The sequence below is a fragment of the Vombatus ursinus genome, unplaced genomic scaffold (genome assembly GCF_900497805.2).
Source record: "Vombatus ursinus unplaced genomic scaffold, bare-nosed wombat genome assembly UNPS02014832.1, whole genome shotgun sequence".
NCBI lineage: Eukaryota > Metazoa > Chordata > Mammalia > Diprotodontia > Vombatidae > Vombatus > Vombatus ursinus.
The window spans coordinates 16,610,279-16,627,712 of record NW_020954610.1 but is presented as its reverse complement, the minus strand read 5'-3'; the positions used below and the strand labels follow the sequence as shown (position 1 = coordinate 16,627,712).

At 35.9% G+C, this 17,434-nt stretch overlaps 1 protein-coding gene across 1 annotated transcript in view; it reads left to right on the top strand.

Annotated features, from left to right (window-relative positions):
- Window positions 1-1,545: 1,545 nt before the first annotated feature.
- Window positions 1,546-17,434, top strand: part of SHOC1 (shortage in chiasmata 1) — a 116,671-nt gene continuing 100,782 nt past the window's right edge. Inside the window, exons 1-4 of the mRNA XM_027839174.1 lie at window positions 1,546-1,666; window positions 1,757-1,820; window positions 6,582-6,661; window positions 8,963-9,128. Coding sequence (XP_027694975.1) covers window positions 1,546-1,666; window positions 1,757-1,820; window positions 6,582-6,661; window positions 8,963-9,128 — 431 coding nt within the window. The remainder of the gene's footprint in view (window positions 1,667-1,756; window positions 1,821-6,581; window positions 6,662-8,962; window positions 9,129-17,434) is intronic.

Genomic DNA, 17,434 nt, shown 5'->3' with positions numbered 1-17,434 from the left:
GGGGCTGGAGGTCACTCTGCTTTCCTCAGACAGAGAGAGTACTGGGCTAGAATTATATCTATCTGCTCCCTTCACTATTATTAGTCTAGGGCAGGGGTGAGGAACCTGCAGCCTCAAGGCCCTCTAGGTCCTCAAGTGCAACCCTTTGACTGACTCCAAACTTCACAGAACACATCCTTTTATTAATATAATATGATCAGGTTCAATTTAATCACTTTGTCATTTTGGGGAAGAAAAAAGACCCTGAGCTCTTTATCTAAGGCTTGACTCTCTTCCCACCAAATACCAAGTCCACAGTGAGCACATACAGTGAATAGCAAAGAAACCCATATATCTAAATCTGTAGCAAAACATAAATCAGAAAGGTATACCTAAGAGAATACATATCAACCAAGAGAGAAGCTGGAGGGTCCTGGCTCTCACCCAAGAGAAATTCCCCAAAGTGCCTAGAGTAGCACGCTGGAGTTAGGGACATGATGCAGACTGCCCATTCCTCTTATACCTTCCCAAAGTCTTCCCCTTAAGCAAGCTGAAATGGGGTTAGCCTCTTCCATCTTCCATCTTCCATCTTGAAGCTGGAAGTCAAAAGCTCCAGAAACATTTGACATTTGACAAGGTCTGAAGACCACAGAAGGCTAAAGAAAGTGAAGCACCCTTACTCCCTCCAAATTTGCCCCATCCTTCATACAGGACAGGGCATTCCTCTACACCAGTAAGGAGAGAATCTCATACTAATGGACTTTGGAACAGGGGTTATACTTGTTATTAGTATTTTAGAAGACTATATATAAATAGAATATTATTTAGACTGTGAGCATCCTTTCCATTCTTTTATTTTTATCCATATGTGATTGTATGTATGTATGTATGTATGCATGCATGTATGTATAATCACTCTGAATTCTAAAATTAGCATCAAAAGCCCACCTTGGAAATTTATTCTCAACCTATGGGCTCTTTGGCATCAAAATTCCTATGGTACTTTAGCTCTAAGGTAGCCTTAACTCCTTTAGGGAGAGTGGATGTTTCCTATGACCTCTTCCAAGTTGATCAAAGAGAAGGTTAGTACCTATGCAGTTTTTTTTCTCTGACCCTAAGAGTTCCTTTTCTTATGTAGTAGAAAAAGACACAATTCATACATTCCTTACACAGAGTCTAACTATGTCTCCTGCTCTACCAATCCCTGTCCTATGATAAGATTGTATCCACTCAAGACAGAGATTTCTATTTTGATCCTTAGGAAAAGTGGACTGTCCTACCTACTATCAGATCTGAATCTAGGAACTTGTTTAAGTAGATTTTTCCATAAAACTTCCTGTTAATAGTTTCTACTTGCTCGATTTCTAGGAGCTAAGATGGTGGAGTAAGCAGTAAGTTGCTCTCACTCTCCTATATTGAATTCTAAAAACCCAGAAAATGAAGCCCCAGGAAAAAACCCAGCTGAGCCAGCAGGAAAGACGGGGTGCAGCAGTCTTTTAACCTGGGAAGCTTGGGGGATTAACAGGAAAAGTCCCTCTCACTCTGATGGAAGGGGAGCAGTATAGGATGGGAGGCATCTCGGCAAGCCAGCAGCGAGCTCCACCTCAGCAAACTGTGGGAGAACTTGAGCCCCAGGTTGGTGGAGCAGGCAAGCGCCAACACCAGGACCCCGAGTGCCTTGACACAGGCAGGAGAACCAGTAGACTCCAGCTTGGAAAACCACCATGTGCGCCAGTGGGCAGGCATCCTCCAGCAGCCAATCCTCCCCGTGCTTCAGCACAACTCCAGACGGGCAGGCATCCTCTAGCAGCCAAACCTTCCGGTGTGTCGGAGAAACCTGGGTGAGCAGGCATCCTCCAGGGGCCAGACCCTCCCCACCACCCCAAGAGCTTCAGTGTTGCTGACCCCAGCTCAGCACCAGGTAAGCTGCCAAACCCCTACAAGCCTCCAGCTGCTGGCACCTGAGGCCCCAGCACACAAGACCAGTGACCAGGTCCCTGGCCCCCAGTACAAGAAGCTTGGGTCAGTGCCCCCTGTGCTCCAGAAGGAGAGCTCAACTTTAAATAGGCAAACATCACGAGGAAAAAGCAGAAACAAACAATGATCATAGATTCTATGGGATAGGGAAGATCAAAACACAAATTCAGAAGAGGACAACATTATCAATATACCCACATCTCAAACCTCAAAGGGGAATATGAACTGGTCTCAAGCCCAAAAGCCTGCTTGGAAGAGCTCAAGAAGGATTATAAAAGTCAAATAAGTGAGGTAGAAGAAAAATTGGGAAAAGAAATGACAGGTGTGCAAGAGAGAGTCAGTAGCTTGGAAAAGGAAGGAGAAAAATTGACTGACAGAAGGGAGGGCAGATTGAGGGAGGTGGCAGTCAAAAGTGAAACTGTAGTGAGGGGGGCAAGGGAGAAAGGAGAGAGAAAAGCATGAACAGGGGGAAGTAGGATGAAGAGAAAGACACAGATAGTAATCATAACTGTGAATGTGAATGGGATGAACTCTCCCATAAAACAGAAGTAGATAGCAGAGTGACTTAAAAACAATAATCCTACAAGAAACACATTTGAAGCAGAGGGATACACACAGAGTAAAGGTAAAAGGTTGGAGCAGAAAATATTATGCTTCAACTGAAGTTAAAAAAAAAAAAACAGGGGTAGTAATCCTCATCTCAGACAAAGCAAATGCATATGTGATTGTATGTATGTATGTATGTATGCATAGGAAATTACAACCTGCTAAAGGTACCATAGACAATAAAGTAATATCATTACTAAACATATATGCACCAAGTGGTATAGCATCCAGATTCTTAGAGGAGATGTTCAGGGAGTTACAGGAAGAAATAGACAACAAAACTATACTAGTGGGGGACCTCAACCTCCCCCTCTCAGACCTAGGTAAATCTAAACAAAAAATAAACAAGAAAGAAGTTAAGAAGATGAATAAAGTTTTAGAAAAGTTAGATATGGTAGACCTCTGGAGATAATTGAGGGGGATAGAGAGGAATATACCTTTTTCTCAGTGGTACATGGCACCCACACAAAAATTGACCATGTATTAGGGCATTAAAACCTCACAACCTAGTGCAGAAAGGCAGAAATATTAAATGCATCCTTTTCAGGTCAAGATGCAATAAAAGTTGCATGTAATAAAAGGCCATGGAAAAACAGACTCAAAATTAATTGGAAACTAAATGATCTAATCCTAAAGAATAAGTGGGTCAAACAGCAAATCTTAGACATAATCAAGAACTTCATCCAAGAGAATGACAATAATGAGACAACATCCCAAAACTTATGGGATGTAGCAAAAGTGAATTCTTGGGGCAAGTTTTATATCTCCAAATGCTTACATGAATAAAATAGAGAAAGAGGAGATCAATGAATTGGGCATGCAACTAAAAAAGCTAGAAAAAAAAATTTAAATCCCCAATTAAATACCAAATTAGAAATACTGAAAACCAAAGGAGAGATTAATAAAATTGAAATTAAGAAAACTATTGAGCTAAGAAGTAAAACTAAGAGCTAGTTTTATGAAAATTGCTCTGAATCACTATTGATTAGGGAAATACAAATCAAAACAACTGTGAGGTACCCCATTACACCTATCAAATGAGAAATGTTGGAAAAGACGTGGGAAAATTGGAGTCCTTTAAAAGATGAATTGGACGTGTTGGAGGACACTGAGATAACTTAGATGTACAACTACCAGGGGAGCAGCATCAAAGGAGAGGAAGTCAGAAAGTGAATAATAGGGGAATATTAAAAGACAAATATGAAAACTACCTACAATCTCAAGAGGATGAAAACTCAATTAAAGCCCTTGAACATAAATAAAGTAACAGAGAAGATATTAATAATAGAAAGGGTGGGAATATAGCCCCAAGATCAATCTTCTTTCTATCACTTGCAGGAATCAGTGTTTCTAAAAATGAGGCATAATAGAAAAAGATGGACTAGGGGGCAAGATCTACAAGGTAATAACATAGAAACTGTTTAGAAGAAGGAACCCAGAATTGTTACCTTAGAGGCTTCAATTCCATGAGGAATACAAATGCTAAAAAAGGACTAAGTATAAGGTTCATGAATCAAAGAATGAAAGTCTAGAATAGACAGAAATGAGAATGAGGAAAATAAATCCTTTTTACAAAAAGGTTTAGAAAATGAAATTTTAAAACCTAACAAAACAAGTTGAAGGGGAGGAGAAGGAGGAGAATTTTACTTGACTACCTAACAGAGATGGAAAAAAGAGGGGAAGAATTAAATAGATAAAAGCAAATAATAAAAAGAAACCAACACATTAAGTAAAACTCCAAAACCAAGGAAAAGGGTAACGAAAGGGGGACGGGGAGGCTTGAGAAGGAGGGGAAGGCTTGAATGTGAGGGAAAGAGAGCCAGTAGGAAGAAGGTTGCCTCAAAACAGATTAAATTACTGAATTAAGTTGATTGAAGAGACAAGGTACTGTTTTCATAGAGGAATAAGGGAAAAAAACCCTAATTTGAAAAAAAGAAACAATATTGCAGTAAAATGAAAAGGAGTGACAGATGTAGTAAGAAAAGAAAACCCTGCAATCTGTTGTTTACAAAAAAACACATTTTAAAAACAAATCCATACACAGAATGAAAATGAGGAGCTGAGGAAAAAAATTACCATGTCTCAGGTGAAAACCTACAGAGCTTGTTCATCAGCATATACATCTAGAACAGACAGAACTAGTGGAAAACTAGTTGGACTTGGAATTGAAGAGAAGGAAAAAAAAAGCCTGGATTGCCTTCAGAACATTGTTCCTAAAGTCTCCTTTAATGACTCCAAGCTTTCCATGCAAAGAAAGGCCTATCTTTTAAATACCAACATTCTACTCTTGTTACTGCATGGGACTGAGACATGGAACACAACATTCTCTGATGAAAAAAAAAGTTAATATCATGGAAGGCAGTGGAGAAGCACATGATGGGAATGAGGTGGCTATAACTTAATAAATGAGAAACTTCAAAGAAGAATAAGAATAAAGATGTCATCAAGGAAATATGTGATAGGGAAAGAAAAGGGGCTGGGGTGATGGTGAAGGTGAAAGAGAACAAGGGAACAGCCACAATGCTTCACTGGTGCCCTCATTTTGTTAGGAGAAAACACCGAAGCCTTCTAGTACATTGGGTAGAGCTTCTGGGGTGTGCTTATGGGAGGACTTGGACAAAAGTAGAATAGAAAGAACAGAATTGGGTGGATTTAATTTGCTTTCTCGGAGGAACTTCCAAATGAAAGTTCACAGATCATTTAACTATAAATATACACTCAAAATTTATAGGGTCTCTGCTCTTCTGAATATTAACTTTTAAAATAATTTCCTCAAACTTACATATTATGAAATTAGAGAAGGATCTAATAAAACTTTTTTTAAACTTTAGCTATACATAGTTCTGTATTCTATTTTAAAGATTGCAATTCATCTTTTTGGTACTTAACAGAAAATTAATTTTGAATGGTAGACTGTACACTGGACTGGAAACCAAGATTCCATCATGTTTCTGTTACAAATAAGTAGTGTGATCTTAGGCAAGCATTTGACCATTCTGGACCTCCATTTCTGAGGAAAAATAAGGATAGAGGATAGACTTAATCAGTTCCAAGGTCCTTTCCAGGTTTAAAGTCCCTTGGTTCTTGTGTTTACAAATCATTTGTCCCCCAGACATTTTCACACAATTAAATTTGCAAAGTTTTAAAAATAAAAGAGAATTAACCCTATTGGTATATCCTTTCTAGGCTTAGGTGTAGATTAATATTTTTTTAGAGATAATTTGACAAATAACTAGTTTGTTCCTTTATCCTGTGATGAATTAAATATTTTGCCCACATAGATGCTTGTTTTAATCAACAAGTCCTTCAAACTGTTTTTAGTATCACTTAAGAAGAAAGTTTTAAATGTTAGATTAAATATGTAATTTTTTTTTTTTTGCTTTTTGGTGAGGCGATCAGGGTTAAGTGACTTGCCCAGGGTCACACAGCTAGTAAGTGTTCAGTGTCTGAGGCTGAATTTGAACTCAGGTCCTCCTGACTCCAAGGCCAGAACTCTATTCACTGTGCCACCTAGCTGCCCCCCTAAATATGTAATATTACAGAATGCTCCTTTATACTCCAAACAAGAAAAAGAAGTCAAACATTTCTGAACATCCAAGAAATATGTAAGCTAATGAATCACTGTCTTAAAAGACTTTGAGAATATAGCTTTAAATGGACATCACCACCAACTAATCATAACTTAATTTGTATAGCAATTTATGACTATAAACTATATTATCAAGGTCATTTGGCTGAATTTTAAGTTTTACTGCAATTATAATATCTTTGCCAGGTGCAATGGAAAGCATGCTGGTTTTGGAGTCAGAAGGAGATGGGTTTACATACTACCTCTGCTACTTAGCCCATCAGATTTGAGGCAATTTTCCCTTCTCCAGGGCTCTTCTTGCTAGTTGTTATTGTCCTTTTATTTTTAGTCCTGACCTGTGATTTCATCTGCATTGGCATCTGCAAGTGAGGAAATTTCTTCCAACATAGCTCTATCGATCTGTAATTGTTCTGCCACTTAAGGGTCCTAGAGAACTGTCTGCAGCGCCTGGTCCCATGTCCATGTCACAAACCCAGTATGTGTCAAAGGAAGCTCTTCTTGACTCCAAGGGTAGCCTTAAGTCCATTATGCTGGATTTCCTAGTGTAAGTCATGTCCCCCAGAGATTAAATGGCTTGCCCAAAGTTACCCCATCTCTTAGTGGCAGAATCAGTGGTAGAACAGGAACTTAAAAACAGATCTTCTGACTCTAACTCCAGGGTTCTATTATACCACAGATTCGTATTTGTATAAATAAAGCAAAATGGGAAGATGATAAAATCAGAAAATTATTTGTTTACTGTATTATACTGAGTCCATGAGCTATCTGGGTTGTATATTTGTGTAGATCTGTGATTTCATCAATAAAAGAATCTTCTAGTGTAAAAATACCCCCCATCAATGGGATGGGAAACTTTTCTGTAACTTAGAGTATTAGACAGTTGCCTAGAACATTGAGAGGTCAAGTTACCTGCTAGTGGTCACCTAAGTAATATGTATCAGAGGTAAGTCTTGAACCAGACCTTTGTGACTTCAAGAGCAATGCACTATCCCCTACACCAAACTACCTAACCATGTAATAATGCTAGAAATCTTTGAAGTAGAAAAAATTATTCAATTTTCAAGATATTTTCAATTATCTAGGTATTTATCATGGTGGTATACTTTAATTTTCAATTTTTATCTTGATATAAAAATAACATTCACAAGAAGACCCTAATTTACATGGCAACAATTTGTTTTATTAACAAGGACCATCTTTTATGTAACATTTATTTGTATACGTCACATAATATTAATATTATTAGGAAATGAGAATGAATGTAATTTAAGCTCTTTGTGGGCAGGACCTGTATTTTGTTTTTGTTTTTGTTTTTTTTCTATTTTTATATCCCCAGGGCCTAATATAAAGCCTGGTACATGATAAGTGTTTAGTAATTATTGAATTTGGATTCATAGAAGCTTTAAAGAATATAAAGTACTTTGTGTCCATTATGTCATTTGAGCCTTGCAACAATCCTGTAAGTTACACATCCCCATTTTACAGATAAGAAATTGAGACTCAGAGAGACTATGTGTTTTCTTATAGCTATTAAGTCAGAGACAGAATCTGAACCTAAGTCATCCTGATACCAAGTCTTGCACTCATTGTACTATGTCAGTTATAGCTTGACTTGTAGACTTTTTGTAAGCCAGAGATATTTTCCCTTTAACTTTATTTTTAACATCAGAGCTGATTTTGCCTCATTTATGATTGATCTTAAATTGGTGTTGACTTACCACTTAAGCTTTGGATTTCTCTGCAGATACATACTGTATTAGCAGATACAATTTTTAAAGGAATCTAGCAGACTCCTTTTGTATATTGAATAACCTTTTTGTAATACAAACAATAACTTCTAATTTATCTGTTTAGTAAGTGGATGTACCTATATTTCTCCATAATTTCCATAACAATCATTCTTCTCTTAACATTTGTATTATCTTTCTAGAGATAATATGTAGAAGCGGAAGCAGCTGAGACTGACACAAAAGAGGAGCAAATTAATGTACTCTCCCCACCCCTCCCCATGTTCTGTCTGCTAAATGTTAGCGGAGGCCTTTTATAATGTTTAGGAATACTTTATTAAACAAATAGTCTTTTTAAATTGGCTATTAACTTAGCATACTTAATTTCCATGATTCTCAGTTTGATAGAAGCTTTGCTGAAGCAAACTATAATGAGGAACTATAATCAGGGCTAGTCTTATGAGGATCAAATGAAATAATATATGTAAAGCATTTTATGATATATAAGTGGTAGCAATAATGATATTGATGATATACAGAGAAATAAGCCATCTGTGCTGTGGGATTTCAGATGGGCAAAAATGCTCTCTGCCTGTTCCCAAATACTACCTTATTTGCTTGCTTATGCCCAAAATAATGCAACTATAGATTTATTCCTTTGCTGCATCTTCTGGTCCCCTGTTGAAATGCAGATGTTCCTGGAAATGGTAATATGTTAGTGTTTTTCAGTCATTAGTATGATGAGGTGGTTCCATCCTTTCATGCTAGAAGTTTTTCATAAGGGAAGAAGTCTGAGAGAACTGAAAACAAAGGGACCTGAGTAAAGATTCGGGAAGATAGAAACCCCTGAAAGAATATTAGAGTATAGAAAGCAGGCTGGAAAACAAAGTTCATTTCATAATATTACCTAGGACTCTATGGGAATAATTGTATTTTAAAGAATTTAAGAGAGTGAGAGAGATACTTTATAGTACCTTGAAGTACAAAAAATTTTAAATATTTTAAAATATGCTTGTATTAATGTTTATAGCAGCTACTTTTTATTCCTTTCTGATTGCTTATTTTGCTTCTTACTTCTTTCCAGATTTATATATTGATGATGAAATAATTTTTGTAAGTAATTTGGTGGAGTATAAAAAGCAGCTACCTACTTTGTATACTCTTTTGAGTAGACTAAAAGTGTTTTTATTAAAAGATCCTTGTTTAGATTTCAAAGAACAACAGATCTTCATAGAAGCTGGTCATTTCAGGTACTTAATCACTGGTTACTGGTATTGTGAATATATTTAAGAGGGGGAAATGTTCTTTCCATGTTCTCAGTTTCAACATCTGTTTGCCATTAAATCAAATTTAATTAATATGGGTTTTGTTTGACTGCAATTCAGTGTCTCCACAGCCTTTCCAGTGTACAAAATCATTCCAGAGATTCAACTAAAATTGAAGTGAAAGAAAGATACCTCTATTTTCCATTTAATTTTAGTTGAAATAGTTCCTGGATAAACCCAGATACCACACTTGGGTTTAAGGTAGTTGACATTACCATGCTTATAACTCCTAGAAGGCTACAAATAAATCTCATACAGAGGACATGACAATACTAGAGCAATCCTCAAAGGACCTTAGACTCATTCAAAAATATTCATAATGTGTAAAATGTGTAGGCTCTCTAGGCAGTTTATCCCATTGTAAATTTGTAGTTCATTTGGTAAAAAAAAATAATGCCATATTTAATTTTAAATTCTGCATAATGTGAAATGATTATTTCATTACAGATATTGATGCTTTTGTGTGACTGAAAACAATTCCTTAATAATAGTTTATATTTATATTTTGAGAATCAAAATACTCATTATGAGAAAAATTTTAGTACCCAAGTCACAGCTTTTTATGAGTCATCTAAAGCAAATCTTTTCAGCTCAGTATCTGTATCACCATAATATTGTTAGAGAATAGATTTTCTATAAAAAGTTTTGACTAAGTGGCATTCTGGGGAGACTTCAGGTAAAGAAATACTTCCAACCACATCAGAGTAACCACAGGATATCCCTCCAGGAATTAAAAAATAAGCACAAAAAATTTAGAATCCTCACTAAACACAATAGTGCTTAGTATTTTGTTCTCTCCTCAAAATGTTTAAAAAAAACCTCTTCTTAGAATTTAGGCAGCTCTTTGAAGTCAATAGAAAGTCTACATATGGATAAGATGAAAATTATTGTCCAAAACTCATTTTTACTCTATTTCCTCCTATTTTGCTTAAATGTAAGAAATATGCATAAATATTGGGAGATCTGATATTATGAGAGTCCTATTTGAGAGAAGACAATTTAGACATGGCCCTTTAAAAGACTTGGATTTCCTCAGGCTATATAGCAACTATATATTGTCAAGTAATATGATGTTCTACATAAGCAAATTTGCAGACAAGTAAAGCTTTCCTATCATGGCCCCTATAGGACTAGTTGGGAGACATGAGAATTCCTCACATGTATGTGTGTATATGTATATGTGTGTGTGCATATGCACATATATACATATAAAAATAAAACAGCAACTCAGGGTAATAATCAGTAATCAAAACAAAGAATTGACTTAATATTTCCATTTAAAATGTTATTTGAGGGATCAAAATTTTTACTTTTTCTTTTCAGGGAATATTCCCCATTTCAAAGCAATTTGGAAGTCTTTGAGAAAGAAGAATTATGTATGATTAAGGAGCTGTTCAAAGATGAAAAAGTAGTTGTTTTTTTTAAAGTTTGGTGTTAATCATGTTTTAATAACTCTTATTTAATAATGTTCTTATAAAAGGTAGAACAAATTTCTATGAACTTTAGTAGTCTGTAGAATGCAATATATAATTGTAAAACTAAAAAATATTTGGCAATGGATTGAATGTGGGAAAGTTATGCCATTGATAATGATGGAGAAACTATGAAGGAATAATTCTGAGGATTCAGTAGCCCCCCTAATCTTGACCAGTTTCATGTGCTTTAGGTTTTAAGTAAGACGCAGCATGGCATAAGTGGAGAAAGCCCTAGAACTAGATTCAAGAATTCATCTACACTTTTTACTGGGTGTGTGACTTTTCACAAGTCCCTTAAAATTCTAAGGCCCTAGTTTCCTCATTTGCAAAATCAAGATAACACTCCCTTCAGCGGCTCCCTCACAAGAGGCAGCATGGTATAGTGGCTAGAAAGCCAGCCTCAGAACCAACAAGGCCCTGATGTTCTGTCTGACACAGATGTGCTGTGTGACCCTAAACAGGTAACTTAACCTCTCAATGCCCCTGGAAACTAAGACATATTGCACTGCTCTATGTTGGTAGAAGGAGTTCCAATACTGGGAACTCTCTATACTAGTAAAATCCCAAGACTGATTAAAAAAAAAATTACCTTTCACACCTGTCAAGAGAAAATATTGTGTGTAAACTACTTTACACTTCTTAAAATGCTCTATAAGAGTCGGTTCTTATTGTCTAGTGGAAATACCATGGAGAAAATTGGAGGTTATAATATAAGGACAGGAAGTGAAGATTAGAGATTTATTCATGTAATGGAAGCCATGTGAACAGTGGTTTCCCAAAGAATCTTAGGACTGCTAGTGGCTCATCTCCTTGAGGGACAAGGAGAAGAAAGACTCTTTACCACATTAAAGGTTGATCTTTTACAAAGCAGTCTCTCATTTGCTGCTTATAGTTCAAGAAAACACAAAATAAGTTTTCTCTTAAAATTGGTTTGCAGAAGAATACTAGGAGCTAAAGGAGCAAGTTGTTTGATTGCATTTTAATTATTTTTTAAAAACTAGAGTCAATTCAAAACCAAAAGTACTTTAAAAGGTGAAAATCTATTTATGTTTCCAACTCATGTTTTCAGCATAGTGATTTTTTCTCAAATACGTTTTTGATAGATTATCATTTTAAGAAAGGTTCCACTTATTCCCATGCTTTCTAGTGTTTGTAATAGAAATAGGTGTTATATTTTATCAAAAGCTTTTTCTGCACCTATTAATAAAATGATTTTGTTGTTTTTGTTATTGATATGGCAATTACCCTTGTAGTTTTCCTAACACTGAACCAGCCCTGCATTCCTGGTATAAATCCTACCTGGTCGTAGTGTATTATCTTTGTGATATATTGGTGTAATCTCCTTGCTGCCACTGTTGTTGTTGAGTTGTTTTCAGTCATGTCCAACTCTCTGTGAACCCATTTGGGGTTTTCTTGGCAAAGATACTAGAATGGTTTGCCATTTCCTTCTTCAGTTCATTTTACAGATGAGGAACTGAGGCAAACAGGGTTAAGTCACTTGCCCAAGGTCACACAGCTGTTAAGTGTCTGGGGCCAGATTTGAACTCAGGTCCTCCTAATTTCAAGTCCAACACTCTATCCACTGCACCACCTAACTGTCCGAATCTCCTTGCTAGTATTTAATTTAAAATTTTTGCATGAATATTTGTGAGGGCAATTGGCCTTTAGTTTTCTTTTCTGTTTTTGCTCTCCCAGATTTAGGTAGCAAAAACATGTTTGTGTCAAGAGTAATTTGGTAGGATTCTTTCTTTGCCTATTTTTTCAAATGGTTCATGTAGTATTGGAATTAATTGTTACTTAAATGTTTGGTAGAATTCACTCATAAACCCATTTGATCTCGGGGATTTTTTTCCTTATGGAGCTCATTTTTGGCTTGTTCAATTTCAACATACTGAGAATGAACTTAAGACTTAATTGTATACATATAGCTGAAAATTTTCAGCATTAAAAAATTCATTCATTTATATAGTGCCTTTTCCAGCATCTTCAAGTTATATGTACATGCTGTTTTGAGTCTTCTGAGGGGGCTGGCCTCCTAGGATTGGGAATAGGACTCATTCCATAGAGTAGAAATCAGATCTCAGTTTCTCAGATGTATCAACTCCATTTCAAAAGCCCTCCTTCCTCCCCCAATCCTCAGCTGCTCAAGTGAACTGACCCTGGTGATATGGACTGAAGCTAGAGAAGGCTTCAAAAGAATAGGCTAAAGGTTAGCTGTGTGACATAAAGTATGTCTCTCAAAGTATTTTTAGTCCTGCCTAACCCCATATATGCATACCTTGGAGGGAGTGTTCATTTTTACAAATACTATTGGGTTTTTTTTTAATTCTAAAATGTTGAACAATATTTAAGTATATTTATAGTAAATATTTAAACTCAGAAATTAAATAGTTATCTCTAAGAATTCCCGTTATAATTTTTCAGCAATTCATTTTGCCAATTAAATATGAATTATTGAAACCTGCCAGCCTCCAAGAAAGAACAGATATACAAACATCCTCAGAAGTTAGGAAGTCCCAAAAATTAACTCCAGAAATAATCAGTCATATAGTTGGAAATGAAAAGCTCTTTGAAAGAGGTGAGAATTAATTTTTTAGTGTTATATTACAAAACTATTAACAATTTGATATTAAAATTTAAGTACATAATTTCTATGATAAGTTATTTCTTATTATCTTTTAATTTTCACTGCTGTAGATAACTGTGGTAGGTTTTTGGTGTAATTTATCATTTAAAAGTCAAACTTAGAACTTTTAAAAAAATATTATTCTAGCCAATTCAATATTTTCACAGTCATCCATCATAGAAGAGTATATATTCGGGGCAGCTAGGTGACGCAGAGGATGGAGCATCAGCCCTGGAGTCAGAAGGACCTGAGTTCAAATTTGGCCTCAGACACTTACTAAGTTGTATGACCCTGGGCAAGTCACTTAACCCCAATTGCCTTTAAAAAAAGGGGGGGGTATATATTCAATTCTGTGAATACCCAATACACAGGGTTTTTAACCTTTTTTGTGTCATTGCACTCTTTTGGCAGCCTGGAGAATCCTATGCATCCTTTCACAGTAAAACACTTTTAAACAATTAGGGCAAATAAAAATGTAACTTTTTCCCATTCAAGTTAATGGACCCCCAGAATCTATCCATGGACTGGGAGAGGTCTGTGGACCCCAGATTATGAACCTCCATTTTAATGATTAGATAGAGTAATCCAGAATTGCTATCTTCAGAGTGGGCTTTAGGTTAGGTCCCTAGTCACAGACAGCTGAGCTGAATTAGATATGAATGAGGTCATCTATATATATGGCATTCCCATGACAAACATGATTTGGACAAAAATGATTTGGAATCATCCTATCAATTTGCATTAGCTGTTCCTCTCCACTTCATTAAGTATAAATATATTGATTTACTATAAATTGGCCATACTGTGATTTTATCACATTCAAAAACGCACATACCTAATGTATTGTAAAATGACTCAAAGCTTCAAAAACCTTCCCTTTGTTACCTTCCTGGACATACTACTTCGAAGAATCTCTTGCCTACTATCAAAATCTATATTCTAGGCTTGATTATGGCCAAGCAAAGATTTGTTTGTATGTGTGGGTGTGGTGGGGGGGAGGGGAGAGTGGGTTTGGATAGGGAGAGGCTGGAGTGGTTTGTATATTCAAAATCAGTTTCTCATTGTAAAGAAAAAAATAACTACATGTGGAATTTACTATCTAGGAATCACCATACCTGATTTCCCTGTCAGTCTTCTTCTGGAATAGCATTTTTGATTATACTGTTTCCCATTCTACTGTAATACTGGCACAGGAAAAACATTAGCCTATTTAAAGCAGGAAATCTGAAAATACTACAGATGGAAGATTTTTGTCCTCTTTATTTTTCCAGAGATGGTTATTGCATCTTATAAAACTATCGGGGATATAGTAAAAAATAACCTGGAAGCAAACCCAGTGGGTTTTAAACATTAACATTTGTTAGCATTTTGGGCATGGCATTGACAAAATTAAAGGTTAAATAGGTAATTATAAATAACAGAAAAGAGTTAAATGTTATTTTATAATATAGGCATTAAAGATATCTCAAGGAATATTAATAAAACAAATAAAATACATGTACTCATTATGATTGCTATATAAAACCTGTTGTCAAAGGCCTATAAAGAGTAGAAAAAGACTAAAACAGAAAAAAAGTCGAATTAAATCCCCAAGTGTGTATATTCAATATGCTAGTACTGTAAAATCTCTTCTGTAAATTCCTTTTCCTGTCCTTCTGACATGAAGGTGATTGAGGGTCTTCCCAAAGGAATGGCTTGCTTTGGCAAGTCCTGGCTGTCTTCTGAGAGCAGCTTAGTATAACTTAGGGAGGCTTAACACCAAAAGGTTGATTACCAATGATGAATTTTTTTGGTCACAGAAACTTGCTAAATATGCTTTGGTATAGTAGAAAGAGTTCTATATCTGTAGTCAGAGGGCTTGGGTTCAAATATTGATTCTACCACTTCATACCTGTCTGACCTTGGTGCCTTCTCAGGCTAAGTATCATTTTTGAAAGAGAAAATAGGAGCAAAACAAGAACTGAGCAGTTCATTATTCTTACCTTCATCTATTATTATCCTCCCATCCAGGCCATGGGATCCAAATTACCATTTGTCTGAACCCTTTGAAATCTACTGTCCTAGAAATCTATGGTGCACGTCAGACTATGTTTTCTTCTCTACACAACTGTCTCAGACTTTTGTCGTTTACCACACCAACCATTTCCTCTTTGTTGGTCAAAATTATGTCTAGACTAACAGTTCCTCTTCAAGCTTTCTGTACCCTAAGAATGAAATTATAATTAAGATAAAAGCTGCTCTACTTTTGTCAGGGAGAGAGTGCTCCAGTAGATACCTAGATAGTTGTAGTCTCTTATCATTACTATGTCATGCCTCAATACTAGACTAGATTTGTGGGTTTGTGCTGTTTTCTGAACTCCTCATTTAATTCTTCCTTTTGTCCAGGTAGTCTATAGTATAATCTCATGACACTATCACTTCTGTTTTTCTCTCTTTTGATCTTCACTTAAATGTTCCCTACCATGTTCCACCCTCACGTTTAGGTTCCTGGATTTCTTCACATAAATAGATGTTCTTAATATATTGTACTACTCTATAGGAGTAACATTGACTGAGTCCAGTGAACCTATATTTACAGAGCTTAATATTTCTATTCAGTCTTAGGAGGAATCAATATGACCGTGCTAAACATAGTTATTTTCGCACATGAAGTAATTACCTCCAAAAGAATGGAGTTTTCCTTAGAATACTCTTAGGCAAGCAATAACAAAAACAAAAATCCTTACCTAATTTCATCACATAAGTACCCGATAATTTAGCTTCCCTTAAGATAAAAAAAAGTTCACTAAAACAAAATCAAGTTAGAGTTGATTCACTCTTTGGAAATACTGAACTTTGTTAAAAAATTACATGCTAATAGAAACAAAAAATGTTTTCTATCAAAAATTAACATTTGAAACTGGGGAAACTCAAAAGTCCAAAATTTTAGATATTTTCAATATACCAATTTTATTTTGCCTAAAGATAAAAGTTGCTGTTTTATAAACTGAAGAAAAATTTGAAGTTGAAAAGGCATATGTGAATTAGGACAGCATCGCATTTATTTATTTATTTATTTATTTATTGACTGATGAAAAGAACTTTATTTGGAGTGAGAGAACATGAGTTTGAATCCTAGCTTTGCTACTTTCATGCGTCCTGTGGCCCTTAGTAACCTATAAAATGACAGGATAAGACTGGAGGACTTCTAAGGTCCCTTCCTTCTAAGGTTCTTTTCTTCCAGACCCAAATCTTTGATCTTATGACTTTGTCAGGATGCTGTTAAAAACATTGACCATTGTATTTGACCAGAATTTCCCCAGTGACCTTGTTTACATTGTTTTGTTTTGTTTTTTAATTTCAGTTTTTTGAACTTTGGGTTCCAAATTTTCTCACTTCCTCCCTCCCCACCCACCCTCATTGAAAAGGCAAACAACTCAATATAGGCTATACATGTGCAGTTATGCAAAACACTTCCATAGTAGACATGCTGTGAAAAACTAACTCTATTTCCCTTAATCCTATCCCGCCCCCCCCCTTTATTCTATTCTTTCTTTTGACCCTGTCCCTCCTCAGAAGTCTTTGCTTCTGATTACCCCCTTTCCCAATCTGCCCTCCTCTCTATCATCCCCCTGCTCTCTTGTCCCCTTCCCCTCCTATTTTCCTGTAGGGTAAGACAGATTTCCATACCCAATTGAGTGTGTATGTTATACCCTCTTTAAGTCAAATCCTATGAGAATAAGATTCACTCATTTCCTCTCACCTTCCCCTGGTTCCCCTCCACTGTAAGAGCCTTTTCTTTTCTGTTTTTTTTTTGTGAGATAATTTACCCCATTCTACCTTTCCCTTTCTCCTTCTCCTAGTATAATCCTCTCTCACCCCTTAATTTTATTCTCCAGATATGACCCCTTCATCTTCAACTCACCCTGTGCCCTATATCTATCTATCTATCTATCTATCCATCTATCTATCTATCCATCTATCTATCTGTCTATATATACATGCATATAATTTTTTCCCTCCAACTACCCTAATACTGACAAAGGTCTCATGAGTTACAAATATCATCTTTCCATGCAGGAATGTAAACAGTTCAACCTTAATAAGTCTCTTATGATTTCTCTTTCCTGTTTACCTCTTCATGTTCCACT